This window comes from Megachile rotundata, chromosome 12 (genome assembly GCF_050947335.1).
Source record: "Megachile rotundata isolate GNS110a chromosome 12, iyMegRotu1, whole genome shotgun sequence".
Lineage (NCBI taxonomy): Eukaryota > Metazoa > Arthropoda > Insecta > Hymenoptera > Megachilidae > Megachile > Megachile rotundata.
In genome coordinates, this window is record NC_134994.1 from 16,354,947 (window position 1) to 16,374,705 (window position 19,759).

Below are 19,759 nucleotides of genomic sequence, written 5' to 3' on the forward strand. Positions count from 1 at the left end.
TAACGTAAAATTTTGTTACGGAACTAAATACGCGTCGATAATATCCGGTTAGATAGAGCGATAAAAACGGTGCATCGCAATCGTTGAAATGTTTTATAAATTCATTTTTTATAGACAGCAGCGACATCTTTAATGTAAAATTTAAAGTGATACCGTTAAACCTTTCACGCAACTTTTATATTTCTTTACTTTTCAATTTTCAATTCGATGTTCAACTATATATGTAATGAAAAATTAACGTTTTATAATTCCCGCTATACGGAAGATCCAAAGGTGTGCGAGCGCATGCGTGCAATTGTCAGCGATCAGCAGTACTCGATGGTAGCTTGCCTAGTGCTGATCGTTTTGTCAAGCTCGTCGTTAACGCGACGAGTTTTCGCGAAAGAATTTTACCACCGTCCATTTTTTGTGTCATTCATGGATATCGTGTGCAAATATATATTTTCGTCGCTCGTACACGATCTTATCGGAAACATCTGTGTTCCTTGCAGTGTCTAGTTTTATGGTTTTTGTTATCAAATTTTTCTTTAGAGTTGACAGTGTTGTTCGCACTTAACGTATATATGTACGATAGTATAGAGTATAGAGTTTTTAGTGCAGTAATCGTGAACAGATCGTGAAACAGTGAATCAATAAGGGAAGAAAAATTGTAATGTACGATAATACCGACTGAGACTTCGATCGTTTCTTTTCGACCGCGTGGAATATACAAGACGCCATCGCGTGTACTTGACGTTTACAAGGTAAGTGAATCGTATGCATTTTTTAATGCTTATACAAAAGAATAGTTATCGTGTCGCGGCGTGTATAAAACTTTGTATGTGCTACGATATACTTAACACCTTTTTCGTACACTGGCTCTGTACACGGTCCAGATTCGATATTTAATTCGCTTTCGTAAAAATGAACCTCAGATTCTATTCTCTTTTTTTTTTTTTTTTTTTTTTTTTTTCAATAAAATTCAATGTTTTGCGATAGAAAAATTATACACGCGCATATTTGAAAGCATGCAGTACTTTGCGCCATCTCAATTCCGTTGACGAAATCGAGTCTTTAAAAAGTGGAATCTACCTGTAAGAAACATTTCTGTATACGTACTTCTGTTTCTGCAGCAATACTTTCATGTATATAGGTTTCAACTTAAAATAGATCAGTCACGAGGGTTCATTTTTTCCGATGACACATTCAAAATTAAGCTTCCGAACTTATAGCATACGAAAATATTATTAGACAAGAATTCAAAGATCGAGACAGACGATACCTGCTGTGAAAAATAAACGTAGCAAAGTAACCTGCATAAACGCGCGCTTACGTAGTCCGCGATCACTAGATTTACAATAATATATTTTTCTACCTCGAAAAAACTTGTAATAAACTAAAAGTCGACCGAAATACGCAATGAAATTACAGTTTTAATATGTAAACGACTTTGCCGTTTGTGGATAATTTCAACTAAATTATCTTGATAAAACTTGATAAAACCCATAGACAATCGTTTAAACACCAAGATATATAAGTACGAACATTCGGTAAGTAACGTTTCGTAATAATTCTTTATGGGTAAGACAAAGTTGTTGCGTGAAAATATTTACAGCAACCTTAAAAAAAAAATAGCATTTTCATCCAATTAAAAAAAGATTACAGCATGTTTCTAAGCGATCTAAAGTTGTAAATTTAGACGATTAATCGATTTCACTGCGCACTCGGTGCTCGATAGATTACAAAATCACGCAAATCACGTAATATCGGTGGAAGGTCGAGGAGTAACTCGAAATCTTGTATCGCAATTACAATTTATGATGCATGACACTTATCTGTTACTGTTGTAACATCGCTAGTCAAAACATACATCGAACAAATAAATTATGAACGGAAGATAAACGGCGAAATAAAAAAAAGTTTTAAATCTTTTCGGCCGTAAACGCATTTTTCGAGAAGACGATTTCTTCTTGTAATTTAGGAACGAAAGTAAACGCGCGTGAAATTTGAATCGAAATGTCACGGTTGAAAACATTGACACTTGAATACCGTGTCGGATATTTACCGATTGATATCGAACCGCGCGGTATCTATCGATAAATGACCGTTCGCAAAATTCGATGGTTACGCGTGATCACGTATCCATGTGTTTCGAACAATAGAAGGATATACGATATTTAAATTTCAAGTTTATCTTCTTACTTTCTGGTAGAATTGGTTTCGCGTAGCGTAAAGTTGATTGGAAAGTTGAAACAAAGAAATTGTTGAGGGTCGTTGGTTTGATTGTCTAGTGATGCTGGTTGTTTGGCAAGGAGCTCGCCGTTGCCTGAGTTGCAGCGGGCAGCGCACTAATCAAGGCTACCAACTGCGTCGTCATCGTGGGTCAGTCAGCGATAAACTTGATCGATATCAACTCGTTCGAACCGGGTAAGTCAATGTTTCCGTTACTGGCACGACTGCTAATTCACGGTAACTTGCTGGTATACTCGCGTTCCTCTTCACTTTATCGATACAGTGTTTAAACAATTGAACCGTTTCATTCTCCTTGCCTACGATCCAACTTTGCCGATCGAACACGCATCGCGTAACGCACAGTCTATTCATAAAAAAATTGTTAACGTTTCTTTGATAAATATCACATAAGAGCGAAGATATACGCTCGAACAACGACAGTTTATGCTGCGTGTTATCGTTTATTCCTTGTACCGTCACACGACGACAATTCTACCATTGTCACCGCTATTACACGTTCGAAGGCGAAGGACGGTGTACAATCACGATATTCGAACAATTTTTTGCGTTCAGTTCGTTTTTGTAAGTTGTAAGGTATCGTTCGTGTCGAGTTTGGCCAGTCGCACATAGAATTCATCCAATCAGAATGTTTCGCGTGAATTAATTGTTCGAAGGCCAATAAGATAGTCGACGTTACAGGAATAGTCTTTTTATCTTTCGGTACAAAGTTCGATGCATAGGTGCTTATTACGGCATTTTAAATCAATCGGATGCCGCGCCACGCCGACGTTAGTAAATCATACATCAACATTACGTACACATCCGCGAATATGCGGTCACGCGTGTACAACGTACGTACGTATACGGCACACGAGCATAATATACGCGTTAAGAACTCTGGACATTGTGTCAACGTACTCGGAGACTCGAGTAATTCTCCGCTCTCGTTGACCCGGCCAATTGATCGAATCGTTTAATCGTGGAAAAATTTTGCGTTCGCGACTAAAAACGTTGCTATACACGTTCACGATAATTTGGGACTCGTGCATATCTCCTACTTACTACCGAGATAGCGTAAATAAGTATACATAACGTAAAACTGAATGACTTTTTTCCTACGCAGGACTATGAAACTATTCGAGTAATGATGTCGCGTGACGCCCCGATCTCTTTCGATTAATCGACCTCGAATACGTTAAGATAGCACGTGACCAGATTTTAACCGCACAGTGTAAAAAAAAAAAAATTAACAAAATCCACGAACGTTGCCGACGAAGAAAATCAATTTTGATTAGAATTATGTTTCGTTCACGATGACACAGTAGCGACAAAGACTAAAATATTATACATCGTATATTGAAGTTGGTTCGAAACAAGAAAATTTCGAAGCGTGCACAGCATCGAGATTAGCAGCGAACAAGAGGGCTTGCGGCAATCGGTCACAACCGGTACATACATACTCTTATTGGCAATAAGCATGGACGGGCAGCATAAAAGTTAGCCCGATTCATACCGGTGCGTTAGTCAGCAATTGGACGCCGGAGCGTTCGCGCCTTCTACCTCGACGTCGTGCAGTTTTCCGCGTTTTTAACGCTAGTATTTCGGCACACCGAACACTTTTTATTTTATAATTGACTCGGACCTTTATACCGTACATGCGTAATTTCACGTTCATTGCCGCGTATTTGTCGACCGATCAAGTTTGTGCACAATATTCGTGATACGAGTGTACCTAACCTCCAACGACGCGTTAGCTCGCTGACAAGATATATTCGACGGGTGTAGTGTCACGAACGAATAGTCACGTGTATTGGAAGTTGGAACGATACGGTCTTTAACGCGCACCCGGTTTTTGTTCGCAAACCGTTTACAATTCAAAATCACGAAGAGCCAGTCTTTTCGAAGAAAATATTTCACGAGTAAAACCGTAAACGACTCGAAAGTGACGTTTATTGTGCATCGGTTTGTGCGCGATTTTTTCTCTGCTGAAAGTTTCGAGGTTAAGGATACTTCGAAAAAAAGCCCGAGATCGTTATAATGGTACGTATGTGATACTTTTCATCAAAAACACAATTATTTTTTCATAAAAGAACATTGAATTTTTTATTTTTAGCATCATATATATTATATATATGTATATATATATGTATGTATTTTTTTTTCTTTAACCGTTGTTACATTTTTTTCTATCTTGAATTTGTTTCATTGTCCCATTAAAAATAAGAGTACAAATCGATATGATATCTTTAAAAGAAGAAAAGTGAAATTATATTTCTTAAAACTGATTTCGCCACACCGTTAGAGGTACGATCGTATAATTGCTCAATTAAAATAAATTTGAATACCGATTCAAAAGTGCTTATTAAATAAAAAAGTAAAAGATTAATTGTATCTTTATCGAACGACGATTATTCTATCGCTATCAAAGAGGGCACTTCTGGTAACCGTATGCCGCCGCGCCGCGCCGTCGCGGTAAAGCGAGATCACGCGGCACGTGGTATCTTCGGTTCTTTTCGTATCGATTCGGCGATTCTCGTACATTTAAATTTATTTCTTCATTTCTAGAAGATCGGCTAATGGACAGTGAACACAGTTCAAGATGTTTTTTACGATATTACACTGTTGTCGCAGAGAGACGAAGAAAATAGCTTTCTTCGACGATCTCGATCGTCGTTGTCTATTCGGTTTGCTTCTCTGTCGCCGATTCAAGTAGGTAACACTAGTACGAACTGTCGCATCAAGCGTAGCACGACAAGAAAATCGATCGCGACGATCAAAATTGTGGTCGTTTATGGTCGAGGTAAAATTAGTGAATGATTCGCTTCGCGGGCACGTGGTCCGTTTTCGGTTATTTTCGTTGATCTTCGCGCAAAGTCGAAGTGTCTAGCTACTCTTGACGCAAACCAGTTCATACCGGGTTGTCCGTGTGCACGGATCATGGAGCATGCCTGAAAAAAAGTACGAAAAAAATGTACTCGTAACAGTTTACTCGTGCTTTTCCGAATCCTTTATCCCTTTTCAAATAAAAAGCAACTTTGGTTTGTTCGATGCGCGGAAAACACCGTAGAGCAAAGACATAATTGTACTTATCTGTACTGTACACCGTACACTATATACTTGCGCATGTCTATCTCGATCGAAGATAGAGACGGATAGAGCGCGAGATTTGGCAAGCTTGAGAAAACGGAGGGAGTGAGTGCGCACGTAAGGAAGGGAGAGAGGAAAAGAGAGAGAAAGAGAGAGAGAGTGGAGACTCGTGAAAGAGAGAAGAAGAGAGCAAGAAAGATGAAGAGAGTGTCTGAACGGTGGAGGTTCGCTCGGATACTCTCGGTCAGTCACACACGTAACACGGTGCCGTGATCACGTTTTCGTTTCTCCGCAACGAATCGATTAATTTCGTCATCGACTAAATATACGCGTACAACAGTCGTATCGTATCGTTTCGCGGATGATTTTATTCGCAAGATCATGCGATTTTCTTTTCTAATCGGCTGTGAGATAACGCAGGGGTGCGAGTGACTTTTGGTGCGCGATACAGTTTTCTCTCTATTCCATCTGGTTCAGCGACACATTAGGAATAGACGAAGGTTGAAGGTACGTTTATCCCGCGTAAAACGACACTCGAATAGAACGTTCGAAGGCACGTGTTCTGACATTGGTCGCTACATACAAACCGAGTCCACTTTTGGCGACTCGCGATGGAAACGCGCTTTTTCATAGATCGTCTTACATAATGTTTCACGAGGATTTTTTGTTTGTATCAGAAAGTTATTCGCGAAACAACGACGAGCATGAACATGTTCGGGCAAAGAGCAAAATCGATTCTACACGCGCTCGAAGAAAGTAATTTGCACGTGGATCGTTAGACGACGAGTCGTATCTTTGCGCTTTGGCATAGAAAATAAGAGCGGAAGATAGCCTTGAATTTGGTATTTTGCATTTTGCGCGCGTGTTTACTCGGAGGGTCACATTGAAACGTTGTTTATTTCGGCGTTTTTGTAATTCGTGGAACATCGATTAAAAAGTGGAAACGCCTGTACGCTTCCAATTAACGAAGAATCGTGGCAAGATAGATACCCGTTTCTTTCGATCGAAATACAACATTTTATTCCGGCTACGTTAGCCGAAGTTGTTAGATTTGAAATCGATCGATCGATCGATACGAGACGTACATCGATCCAAAGGAGATTTCGCGTTGTCTTAAGTAATGTTGGGTTATAATGTTAGTATGGCAGTGTCACAATTGAAAAGCTGCCAAAATTGATTTCAAAGTAAAAGAGGGTCGACCTAATAGTATTATTAGATTTTGTTAGCGTGTAAACTTATACCGTAGAAAATATTTGCGATTCTCCCATAAGAACCGTATACGATTACGCTGAATGTCGTATCGTACGTAGCTTAGTAGCCACGTAACGGAGCAAGATGCTGACCGGTGATAGGATCGATATAAAATCGAAACGCGGCGCGTTGTAAATTCGATTTTTTCACGCGCCTACGAAAATTATTCGGTTAACCGATGCGGATAGTCGAGGAATATCGGTAAAATTCGTAGAATCGCGCACGGCGTGTCAAGTGTCACGATGCACGGGACCGCGGAGAAAGCGGATACGTAAGTAGGTATGTACGAACGCGCCTTCGGACGACTTGCTCTCTGATTGGAGGAATTCGTAGGCGTTGGTCCCGAGTCGAGTCGCGATTGGTTCGACCGGACATCGACCAAGGGGCTCGATCACCGACGGTTCTCATTCGTTCTCGTCTTTCCTTTCTTTCGATTTTTCTGCCAAACACCGCACGGAACGATCATTCTATCGAGACCTTGACGTTTCGCCGATTAAGATCTTATTAATCTTGCAACGTCACTCGACGCGACGCGACTCCAATCGACTGGCCCAGCAAAACGCTCAATGATTTTCTCGATAATCGATCGATCGCGGCAATCGTTCCGATTGTATTCGGCATCGTCGATGCACGATATCGAAAAGGTCACGTTACCGAGAATTTCTACAGATTGTCGACACTAAACGATTTTTAAAGATTTTCAGGTATTTTGTTCGTTTTTGCGATTTTTAAATATAACGCGCAAGTTATTTGAACGATAATGATGTAACAAGACGAAACGTTTCACGAGACTTTGTACGATCTCGAACGACGAGATCGAGGTTCCACCGACGTTGCAGTTTCGTTCGCGACAACTTCGGTTCGCAGAATCGTTTAACACCGAATATCGAATGAAGATTTTTTTCGTCGAGCCGAGCGTAATCAGCTCGATTACGCGATTAAAGATTCTTATCGTGTTCCTATAATTGGAAATCGAATCGCTGCGCGTATTCGTCTCGCAAAAAAAGTAACGATTCATTTTTGGTAACGCGCTGCCATTCCGTATTCCGAAATAGAAGCGAGCGTCGTAATCAACGACAAGTTTTCGACGAGGAAAGTTACGCGACTGACGCATCGTCGCGTCGCGTTGTAGTCCGATTCGAATCGTGTGCCCAAACGGTGAAAAGAACGCGAGTTGTTCGGTATCGGGTTCGTGATATTCGAACGAAGACAACGATCGAAGCACGCGTTATTTCGTCAGGTCGGTCGCGAACTAGGGAAGCTCGAATGGAAAAATTCGCGTAAAAATTTGGCAACTCCACCTTCGTCTCGTATCTCCGTTGGCCTGAATTCCAATTTACGTTCGCGCGTTTCACTCGCGTCCGTTTAGATCGCGTTGATCGTCGCTGGAACGAGTAAATATTCGTAAACGGCGAGTCGCGCTCGAAACAATATTCGTAGCAGTATTAAATGTCGGAATAAACTGTTCGTCGAGTAAGAGAGATCCGGAACGGGGGGTTGGAAAAAAAATGTTACTCGTTAATATTTCATTCTCGCGATCGGTTACGTAAAAATTATCGTGATCGTTCGAGAGCCGGTTCGCGCTCTACGTTTCGATGGTTGACGATCGCACTGTCGCGAATACGTAAATCGCAGCTCGATTGCGGTTGTCAATAGTGGCAATGTTAAAGTCGCGTTCGTGAACATAATCGTTTTCTCGCTATCTTCGAAACGTTTATCGTTATCGGTTCTTCCTCCGATGCGTTTCGCCGAAGAAAAGAAGCAAAAGAACGTTAAAATGTTCCGGTTGAAACGCGGTGTTTTCGTATCGGCCGGACGAGTGGTGGTCGCGCGTCGTTTCGATCGTTAACGTTCGTTAAAAGCAACGGACGCGTACGGGCAAGGTGAATAGGCGTACCGACACCGATGTTCCGTTAATTTTCGCGAGGGGCTCGTCGCCACGCGAATAACCATTGGCCGTCGCGTAATGTTCGCGTGACGTCAAGGAACCTACGTTGGAACGACCGAGGGTTTGCGCAATTGCGCTTCATTATTTTCTTCCTTCCCCGCGAATCGGATCCGCTGGAATATCGGAATGATCGCGATTACGCTTTATCGGGGAACGAGTCGTAAGGACGATAAAAATTTTCCACGGTGGTTCTTCCGAAACGGAGCAAAATCGCGTCTTTTTTTCTTTTTCTTTCTTTTTCTTTCTTTTTCGAAAATCGCGAAATCCGGTTTCGAAGCACGAAAGGAGGCGTGACGAGTACACGACGATTGGATGAACGCGAGCACGCATCGACTTGGCGTCGGAAAAGGAAAATTAGGAGATGACGAACGGATGAAAATACGTTGCGTCATTCGCGTGGCACCGTTATTCGATTCCCTTCGCGTCCTCCGACGTAACCTACGTGACAAGGTACACGTCTGGTATACTCGCGCGATGATTCGACATCTTTCGAATTATTTTAAAGGAACGATCTTCGAAATTCTAGCTCGATTTTCGATGGCGAAAGAAAAATGTTCCACTCGATTTGTCGTACAGTGACCGACGATCGACGTTCGAAGAGCGCGCTCGTTCGACTCGTATATCACGTTACCGACAGTTGTCTCGCGTTTGTGCGTTATCGACCACGATCCTCTTTGCCTGGCATCGGTGCGAGCACGGACGCGTTTCGTTGCGTCGTCGAAAGAGGGAAGTACCGACTCCTCGTTTCAGGAGAAGCGGACTTGGTGTCGTAACGCAGCCAGCCACGCGATTCGATCGACGATTCGATCGGAGTTTACCGATTTCGTTTATTTTTTCCGAGGTAATTTCAGAGATTCGAAAGGGAACGCGTCCGACCGGCGAGTTCGAGGTCGAAAGAAAGGGAGAGACACGCGCATCGAGAGCGAAATCGATTTCCTTTCTTTCGATCCGTGTATTCGCGCGGGAACGTGTCGTTATGCTCCTTCTCTTTTCGATTAGGCGGCGCGATTCACTTTCGGCCGCGTTACAAGGTAAACGAAATGATCGACAAAAGAGCATTTTTGGTCGTTACACGAGATAAATGCGCTTGTGGTCCGATTGTTCGCGACGAGTTGCCGCGCACGCGGCACAGGTGCACAGCTGCATCGAGGTACGAGGCTCGAAGAATAAACTGCGAACGTGCCTGAATTACCTAATTACGGCAGACTCGTTACGCGAGCGAACGGTAATTAATTCGCTCGGGCTTTTCGTATTCGACCGTGGCGTTCGACGATTACTCGAAGCATATTGTTATCGTCTCCCACGACACGTACCGTCCTCGCGAAAGAAAGGCACACGAGGTTGCTCCGATGATCGCCACCGTCGAAATTATTCTCTCGATATCGCGATCCCTCTGCTCCGACCTATTTCCGACTAAAAATAGCCAATAGAATGATTGTGGTTAAAGCAACGTCCATTCTCTGGCGTAGCGTCGCGATTAAACTCTAAGACTCCTCGCGGGCAATTGCCGGAACGAACCTTGTCTCTGTTCCTGCCTTTGCCTTTTCCTCTCTCTTCCCCTCTCCCTTCCCCTCCTTCGCCATTCACCGTTACGCACACTTTTTCGTCGTAGTCGTTTCTCGGAGCACGGCTGCCGAAACGAGCACGCTCGCTTTCATCCGATGTTTAGCGCGTTTATCCCGTTTATGTGTAGCACGCTTCGACGAGCCCCCCCCCCTTTCATTCTTTCGAGAAGAACTTATTATCTGTTTTTCGTTCGTCGGACGCGTTCGAGAGTCCGGAACGTGGTCGTCCTTCTCTTCCGCGTTTTAATCTTATCGAGAGAATTTATTCGAGGAACCACATCTCATTGGCCTCCGCCTCTCCCGCGTTCCCTCGTACGTGTCGAATCGCGGTAAAGACGATCGCGCACGCATTCCGAGAGATAACGAAATTTCACGGATCGTTCGATTTCGCGCAGAATGTAACGGAAGTTAACGAAAAGGAACGATAAGGGACACGTTCGTTCGAACGGTCGCGGGCCGGTCAGCAGACCAATCGCAACGCGCGGCTCCAGAGGCTCGACACGCGCGTACTTTATACATTCTTCACGCATTCCTCGCGCACGATCGCGCTCGATCGCGCTCGATCGCGCTCATAAAGCGACCGCGTGTTCCCTCGAGCGACTTAGTTGCACGCCGTATCTCGAACGGTGCGCTTTGCACCGTGCTTCTCCCGCTTCGTGCTTCGCGCGTTCACCTTCCCCGGGCTGGACGATCGTCTCTTCCGTTCGCGTTCGACTACTCGTTCCGTTTCCACGAGATATCGCTTCCCTTTTCCACTCGCTCTCACTCGCTTTCTTCTTCCGCTCGATTCTCCTCCATTTACGACGCACGAACGATAACGACGAGGTAAGCGTCCCACGAGGGACCTCGATCCGTGTCGCGACTACTCGGACGGACGGTCGCGCAAATTTCGCGCTCGAAACGACGGAACGTCTTTCCGTCGTCGCGGATAGAGCGAAAGGAGGATAAGAGGAGGGACGATAAAGTTTCGCGTTGCAACGTCGAACGAGAAGCTTGTTGCGCCAAAAACGTCTAGTCGAGCAAGTATCGCGTGACGGTGTCCCGCGCGAGGGATCGATTTACCTATCTCCGAATGGCATGCCGTCTCTAGTGTCTAGGATCGTATCGAAACGTCGCGGTCGCGTGGTGTACCGTGACGTAAAGCGGCGTAGCGTGACGCGACGCGAGAAGCATCTCGATGGAAACGATGCGCGAATCCACTCGAAAACCGAACGAGCGAAATAAAACGACGGAAACGAAGCATATTTCTATCGCGCTTCGCGATAGATTCGCCTTTCGAGGTCCTCGCTATCTCTCCCGTTAATCGATTTCGCGTTAATCTATCTCGTTAACGGTTCCATTAACGAGATTGCTCGCGGAACGGTAGAACGGTAGGGCGGTGTACGCGGCCCGATAAATCTTTCGTGCTCGATCCGGCGCGGATCAAGGAAAATTTCCTTAATCGTTTCGATGCTTTCGACGAAACGTGATCGCGGAAGGAAAGGGTTTTGGCTCGAATAATCGGATTCGATGCTGGTTCGAGTAAGTAACGATTCGAGCGTATGATTTCCGCCGAATCATCGTCTCTAACGTTGCTCGCCGTCGAATCGTCGTCGAATCGCCGGCTGTCGGAAACGGTTACGCAATCGCGAATTAAACTCGCGTACAGACTGTATCCGCGCGCGAAGAAAAAAGTCACGCGATCGGCGACGTTCTCCGATTTGTCTTCCTTTTCCGATCGTTCCAAACATGTTCGTTTCTGTTCCAGGGAAGATGAGGCCGTGCTGCTGGAGCTGAGACCGCCTCGCAGGCTGCGAAAGACGCAAGGCCCGCATCCACGAGCGATCACCAAAAAGTAAGAAAAAGCTCAAGTATCGTCCCGCGTCTTGTCTTTTTCACGCCGTTACGTCTTAACGAATCGATAAAGAATAAAACGTTCTAAAAGTAGACGCAAAGATCTAACGGAAAATATCAAGAAAAACGTATCGAAACGTATAAACGAGAAAAGAGAAAGTAAAAAACTAAAAGACCGAGAAAAAACGTACGAAAGACAGGCAGGCAGGCAGGTAGACAGGCAATAGCCGGTCGAAAGCGAGGGAAAGAAAGGGGGAGAGAGAGAGAGAGAGAGAGAGAGAGAGAGAGACGAAGGAAACACTAACGAAAGGAGCGTAAACGGAGCGAAAGGAGGAGGAGGAGAAGGACGAAGAAAAATGTTTTGAAAAGTTTCGAGAGCGAAGAGAGACTCGGTGCTGTAGGATCTTTGTATTTTCGTGAAACGAAACGGACGGAACAGAGCGAAAAGATCGCGTCCGTTTCGAAGATATCGTGACGAAACGGTGTGCGATCGCGGCAGAAAAATCTGCTAAAACTCTGTCGTATAAGACGAATCGCAAAAGGGGCGATCGCGTGGAGAGATCGGCAGTTACGAGAAAATGGCCCTGCGCTTTTCCACGGCCTGCGTTTCGATGAATTGCCTGTTGAATGCTGTTTTCCTCGCGTTCCTCGTCGTTCTTCGATGTCACGCTAGCGCTGACAAGACAGGCATCTCGAAACCTCCTCCGTGTCCAAGGTAAGTGCATCTTCGAGCAAATACGTCGGCGCGTACGCGTTCAACGTCGAGAAATTCGCGCGATCCTTTCTCTCCTTCCGCTTCTTGCCACGCCTCGCCTTTGCTACATTTGCCTGACCATCCTTCGCCCCCTTTTCCACGCGCGCGACCTCCCTACCGATCGAAATCCCGCACAGAAGCGCGGTATCGCGTTCACGCGCGGATAACGATTCAAATTCCTATCGATATCGATTCGCCAAAGTCGGCTGATCGGTGTCACGAGTCGTCTCGTGCCGCGTTCGCCAAAAATAGCCGCGTCGATTCGCGAGATGGATCGCTCGAAAATAGACGGTTCGATCGACTGCCAATCGATCGTCGATGTATCTTTGTTTTCGCGAGCACGCGCCTCGTCGATTCATCGTCTACCGACGACGATCAATTCTCTCCTACGTCGAGTTTCGAGACGATATTGTCGCGACGCGACGCGAGGCGACGCGAAGCGACCCGACGCGAAGAAACGAACGTCCTTAGCAATGAACCGGTCGAAACGACGCGTGCCTCGAGCAGCGCTGTCTTTTAAATTAACGTGTTCCGCAAGTACAATGAACGTGACCTTAGCACGCCGTTCGTCGCAACGCGCGATCGACTCGAATCGAACCGCGATAAAAGACGAGAGATAGTACGGGACGGGGCGGCACGAGACGAAACGAAAGAAAACCGTAGCAACGCAACGCGATAACGTTATCTCGAGGATCGTAAACATCGAGTACCGGCAAGAAAATCGCCGCGACCGAATTATCTTGGCGTCGCCACGCGGATTATCGTTTACGACCCGCGCTACGATGCTCGCGGCAAATTTCTTGCCAACTTTTCACGTTTTCTTGCTACGCTCGAATCGATCGTCGATCGCGCTCGTTCGCGACGCGACGTTCGCGTATTGCGCTTTCTATCGAACGAACGTGCTAGGTAATGAAGGATATTAATGTTCGATAAACACCGCGCAAACGAAGGGAAATCGAATTAAATCGAGATGGCGCGCGCGCGCGTGTGACTTGCAGCGACATTTACTGCCACGGGGACCTGCTGCACACGATACAGATGGCCGCGATCTACAAGGATTCGAAAACGTTCGTCGACATGAAGATGAAGCACCCGCCCAACGAGACGTTGATGCTCTTTCGGGAGTTTATGGAACGACGCGACCATGTGCCGTCCAGACACGAAATCGCGCAATTCGTGAACGACACGTTCGACCCGGAGGGATCCGAGTTCGAGGAGTGGGATCCGGCCGATTGGACTCCGCGACCAAAGTTCCTCGACAAGATTCTCGACGATCAGCTTCGTAAATTCGCCTCCGATTTGAACGATATCTGGAAAATGTTGGGTCGAAAAATGAAAAACGACGTAAAGGTTCACGAGGAACAATACTCTATCATATACGTGCCGAATCCGGTGATCGTTCCCGGCGGTCGGTTTCGAGAGTTCTACTATTGGGACTCTTATTGGATCATCAAAGGTCTCTTACTCTCGGAAATGTACACGACCGTGAAGGGAATGCTAACCAACTTTGCCATGATCGTCGACAAGATCGGTTTCATACCGAACGGAGGCAGAATATATTACGCGATGAGATCTCATCCGCCTCTTTTGATACCGATGGTCGACGAATACCTCAAGACCACTCACGATTACGAATGGCTCGACGAAAACTTTCACCTCTTGGAAAAGGAGTTCGACTTTTGGATGACGAATCGAACGGTCGAGGTCGAACTGGACGGAGTGAAGTATACCCTGGCCAGATACTACGAGGAATCCTCGGGACCGCGACCAGAGTCCTACAAGTAAGCAACTTTTTCGACCTTTTCTTCCTCCGCCTCCTTCTTTTTCTTTTCCCCTCTCTCTCTCTTTCTCTCTTTCTCTCTTTTTAACGGTCAGCTGTTTTACCAATCAGAGAGGATTATCTGACCAGCCAGAGTTTCCGCACCGCCGAAGAGAAGGACAACTATTACGCGGAGTTAAAGACCGCGGCCGAATCGGGTTGGGACTTTTCCAGTCGATGGTTTATACTCGACGGGACGAACAAAGGTAAAAGTTGTTTGTTTGTTCGCGGGAAGGTATTCGCGAAAAGGTATTCGCGAAGGGCCGAGTCGTCTTTTCGAGTTACTTTAGAACAAAGCTCGAGAGAGAAACTGTGTCGGCAATCGTTGCGCGATGCGTCCCGCGTTATCCGCGCGATATCTTTCAAGAGATATCGCGACGTGCCTGTCAAGGCCCCCTAGAACGTCCCGTTTCCCACACGATTAAACCGCCGCGTACTAAATCGTTTCGCGTTCCGAGTTGTCCTACCGCGACTGCCACCGTACGTACGCGCAGATTCGCGCTACCTTTCGTATTCTTTGCGCCCCACCTTCTTCTTCGCGATTCGAACACGAGAACGAGAAAACTCTAAAGAGTTCTTCTTTAGGTAACCTGACCAACTTGAAAACGAGATACATTATCCCCGTCGATCTGAACTCGATAATATATCGAAATGCACAGCTGCTGGCACAGTACAGTTTGAGGATGGGCAACGAGAGCAAGGCCGCGTACTACCGGAAGCGAGCGGAAGAATGGAAGAAAGCGGTGACGGCGGTGCTGTGGCACGACGAAGTCGGTGCCTGGCTCGACTACGACTTACTGAACGACATCAAGAGAGATTACTTTTATCCGACGAACATTCTGCCGCTCTGGACCCAGTGCTACGATCTAGCCAAGAGAGAGGAATACGTGTCGAAGGCGTTGAAATATCTCGAAAAGAATCAAATCATGTTGAATCTCGGTGGTATACCTACGACTCTCGAACACTCGGGTGAACAGTGGGACTACCCGAACGCTTGGCCTCCGTTGCAATACTTCGTGATCGTGTCGTTGAACAAAACCGAAGACCCGTGGGCGCAAAGGCTCGCCTACGAGATCAGTCAACGATGGGTTCGAAGCAACTACAAGGCGTTCAACGAGACGCATAGCATGTTCGAGAAGGTAATCGTCCTCGTCGATTCTCCTTTTTACCTTCGTAAACTAAAACCTAACCGAACGAGACGAGACTCCAACAGCTGATTGACCGAATGAATATGTTCGATTCGTAGTACGACGCGACGGTATCGGGTGGTCACGGAGGCGGTGGCGAGTACGAGGTACAACTGGGTTTCGGTTGGTCCAACGGGCTCGTCATGGACTTGCTGGACAAGTACGGTGACAGGTTGACGGCCGAAGACCATTTCGTGCACGACGATGTCATGCAAAACTCGGCTCCGCAACAAGTAGTCGTTTCGACGGCCGGTCAAGTAATGACCGGTATCCTAGCTCTCATCATATCGTTGGCCGCAGGATTCATAGGGTGAGGTAAGACGACGCGCGAGCAATTTCCTCTATTCGAAACTATCGACCGACCTCTGCGATTCTAACGATAACGCACGCCTCCTCCTCTGCTTTGTGTTTCAGATATCTCCTTCTACTGGTCTAAAGGGGGGAATCCTTTGCCTAAGCCGAGATCGCAACCAAGTATCGTTAGCAAATTCGTCGTGCGCGCGTTCTACGCTTCACACGTTTTCGTGCCTTTATCCATATTCTGCTAGTCGATGCGAAACCGTCGAACGAACGAATCGGGAAACGCGATCGTTTCACACGGACAAATATCCCGAAGTTTCCAAGATCGTACCGATTTCGTTAAAAAGTGACAGAGTATTATCCTTTTTTATCGAAACGGCGGAATATTTGTCGTCGTAGACGATTACGATTTTCAGGAAACGAAGCCACACGGTGATCGCCCGACACGGCATTTGGACGACACCTGTGGCGAACGACGACTCGCGTTTTCCCGATAGTTTCGACGCGCGTATCACCGTCGGTGAAGCAACACCAACTTATGCCGTGATTTTCGTGGGATCTCTTCGCTGGTCGAGGATGCCGACGACGGTGTTACGATCGCTGCGCCAGGTCGCGAAGCTTTTTTAGGGTAACTAGGGAATAACTTGCGTTTCGACAGAAGGTAAAACGTGAACGATGCATCGAGAGCAAGAACCCGAACGGTTACCGAAGTTATCGATGAATGCTCGATTCGAAACCGGCAGGAGAGCGAGAAGTAACGCGACGGCTCGGTTCCCATACCGTCTAGTCAGATCGACGCGTCCGACGTACGTCGGTTTTACCCTCTACCAAAGAACGAATTACCAAAAGCCGAGAATCTCGTCTCCCGCCTTACTCGTTGTTTTGCCCCTTTTCTTCTCGATTCTTCTCCGATCGAAATCGACCACCGACGATAAAATTCGTAGCCGAGCATCGACGCCGATTCGTGTTCGCGAATCTCTTTCGAATCTTCGTTTGTTCGCCCCGTTTGTCGAAACGCAACGAATAGACGTAGCCGTGTACGAGCGTATTTTTCATTCGCTTCCGAAACGCTGATTCGCCGTTTTAATCAACGTTGCTCGACCGTTGATCGTTCGAGAAAATTTCGATAGCGTAACATAGGACATAACGCAACATAGAATAACTTCGTAGAAGGCGTAACAACGAAAAAGGTGAAAGGTAACGCGTTCCAGTTTGTTTTTGTCGGTCCACGCTACCAGCATGCTTTCCTTTACCTATCGTTTGCCTACTCGTGTGATGACGTTTAAATAAAGTATACAATATCTAGAAAATTAACCCGTTCCCTATAATTTTAGACGATTCGTCGTTTCCCCTCTTCGCGTTTACTCCTTCAAATATCCTTTCTTATCGGAAGCTGTAGCTTACGGCGTAAAAAGAAAAAATAATCCGTACGAGTTTCGAGAAAGGAACGACGAAAATACGATCATTTTATTCGTTCACCGTATTCTAATTATTCCCGAAATAGACGATTGTTTCTCTTCCTAATTTTCCTGAAATCTTCCTGAAATCTTCCTGACGTTCGTGAGACGCGTTTTCATCGACATCGAAAAACGCGCGCTTCGTTCGTTTTATCATCTTTGTCCCGTTTATCGCGCTAATTGGTTATCCTCGAGCATACGTCCGATCCAATCATGTTCCAGATCAGCTTTACGCGACAATGTAGAACGCGCGTTTCGAGCGTCGCGTTAAAAGCGGAGAACGGAAAACGGTAATCAGAGAAGGTGTTACCGACGCGACGCGACGCGACGTGCAGTGCAATGCGGTACGTTGATCGGATTCGTTGGATGCACTATCGTGCAGGCAGGTGGGCGCGTCGTTGAAGCGGAGTTCTCGCGCGCAGTCAATTTCAAGGATGCGCTGGTTACCGGTCGACACGCGTCGCCGCGAAATCCGTAGCTCGATTTTAACGTAAACAACGTAGGAAACGATCCGCGATAAAGATCTCTAACCGAATGTTTTCGATGCGTTCGCAGAATGGTGATGTACAAGAGACGGCACTACTACGTACCTGGTCCGTCCACGATGCCGAACAAGAGGAAAGTGATCGCACCAACCGGCAATCTTTACCGCAAAAGGGTCGCCTATACCGAACTCAAGGATATGAACAACGATTGACGATAGCTGATTATTTAGAGAGGGCCGATTCGTAGCGCGAAGCGAGCGTAACAGCATCAACGAGGACGAGAAGAGAAGAGCAACCAAAAGTGCCGCGAGCAACCGCGAAACGCGTTCCTTACCGGCCTAGCCGGCAACTAGAAAGGATTAAAGGTGAAAGTGTGTGCGTGCATGCGTGCGGACGTACCAGCGAGTGCGCGCGTGTCAAGTGATCAACGAACAGCCAAGAGAACTCTTCGGAACGCGGCGTTAAAGTAACGATCCTTTCGAGTCGCTATACGCTTCCGCGAACGCGTAGTTGGCGCTGCGCTTTGCACTGCTCTCGAATCGAAAGACGGATCGGAATTTTCGCCTTTGTAGAAGTAACATTTCGTTCGTTCCGTCGGTCGCGCGTTCTCGTTTCTGGCCAGACTCGAGATCGTCGACGACGTTTCCCTACCTCTCAAAAGTCGATCGCGTTTCATTCGGGGAAGGTGAACGCGGTCGCGCGAAGCGCTAACGATCGACAATTTGTCGCGAAATGCCGTTTAATACGCTCGCAGAGCGTTGACCAGATATCCTTTGCACGAACTGGATGGCCATTTGCCCTCGCCCTAAATTCTGCTAAACGATTCATATGCCCGCTGCGCTGCGGGCTACTGCTCGGTTACGCTCTCTCGAAACGATTTTCGCTAACTAACAGGAGAAAGGAAGGGTATCGATGAACGCGTCCAAGCACGGTATACCAACTTACGATCGACGGAGTTTTACTTAGGTTTAAATGATTCATCCTCGAATCGCGATATGTACCGCGTACTTTTAGACGAAGATTAGTCGACGAAAACGTTCTATTTTTCCTGCTATTTTTATAACGAAATCAGTTTAGCTTGCGCATTTTCAATTCACAAATGTTTCGAGGCAAACGAAAATGTAAAGAGAACGACGAATCGAACAAGAGATTCGTAACCGATGCGCCGCACTCCGCACTCTCTAACTCTAAATCTACGATACTTGAATCATTGTGATACTTTTAAATAAGCGGATACGTACGCGTTTCTGTATCCCTCACCAAACTGCTCCTTATTTATCTCGAGCGATTGCTCGCGTTTATACGCGTCGATGGTGCTTTTATCCCGCGATCTGAATTTTATCGACTCGTAGAATCGCCGTCAAAGGTGTCTGGTTACTGGTCTAGTAAATAAAGTTCCAATCGAATCGTGCAGCTTATATTGTAGCGAGATCGACGATCAAACGGAACGCGAAAACGTATCGATCGAACGATATTTATTATGTCGAGGCGTTTTCTCTTCGAGAAGCAGCAGGAATATTGAGATCGATCGATCGATAGATAGATAAATAGATAAATAGACAGATAGATAGATAATGACTGCAACTTTAATAGATACGTGTATTCGGTATACGCATGTACATACGTTATACATATACATACATATAGTATATAAAAAACTATGATACGCTGGCGTGTCATGTGAAAATTTTTAGGAAAAATTGCCCAGCCCGTCTTTTCTCTCTCTTTTCTTTCTTTTTTCTATGTACATACAACGTGTATATCTGCGACTGTAATATTTCAACAAAATGCGCTCGTTTGGTAAATAAAGTGTAAAAGAAAACGAACTGGAGACAACAAGGAAGGGGAAAAGGGTACCTGGT

General features: G+C 46.1%; 1 protein-coding gene across 11 annotated transcripts; it reads left to right on the forward strand.

Annotated features, from left to right (window-relative positions):
* The first annotated feature begins 105 nt into the window (after positions 1-105).
* On the forward strand, positions 106-19,723 carry LOC100879887 (trehalase). 11 transcript variants are annotated; one of them, XM_012281041.2, is made up of 8 exons: positions 106-743; positions 2,271-2,406; positions 11,810-11,896; positions 13,648-14,430; positions 14,541-14,674; positions 15,054-15,607; positions 15,715-15,965; positions 17,968-19,723. In XM_012281041.2, the coding sequence occupies exons 2-8, from the start codon at positions 2,273-2,275 to the stop codon at positions 18,107-18,109; spliced, it is 2,085 nt and encodes a 694-aa protein (XP_012136431.1). In that variant the 5' UTR covers positions 106-743; positions 2,271-2,272; the 3' UTR covers positions 18,110-19,723. The 11 variants fall into 11 exon arrangements, with proteins under 11 accessions (XP_012136431.1, XP_012136436.1, XP_012136432.1 ...); XM_012281046.2 differs by lacking the exon at positions 17,968-19,723 and adding an exon at positions 16,070-17,269 and having other exon boundaries at positions 15,715-15,970; XM_012281043.2 differs by lacking the exons at positions 106-743; positions 2,271-2,406 and adding exons at positions 3,420-4,251; positions 4,777-4,920.
* Positions 19,724-19,759: the final 36 nt, after the last annotated feature.

Coding starts and splice junctions, on each gene's coding strand:
- LOC100879887 (XM_012281041.2), top strand. CDS start 2,273: ATGCTGGTTGTTTGGCAAGGAGCTCGCCGTTGCCTGAGTTGCAGCGGG. Junction 14,431..14,540: donor CCGCGACCAGAGTCCTACAA/GTAAGCAACTTT, acceptor TTTACCAATCAG/AGAGGATTATCTGACCAGCC. Junction 15,608..15,714: donor CGCATAGCATGTTCGAGAAG/GTAATCGTCCTC, acceptor TTCGATTCGTAG/TACGACGCGACGGTATCGGG.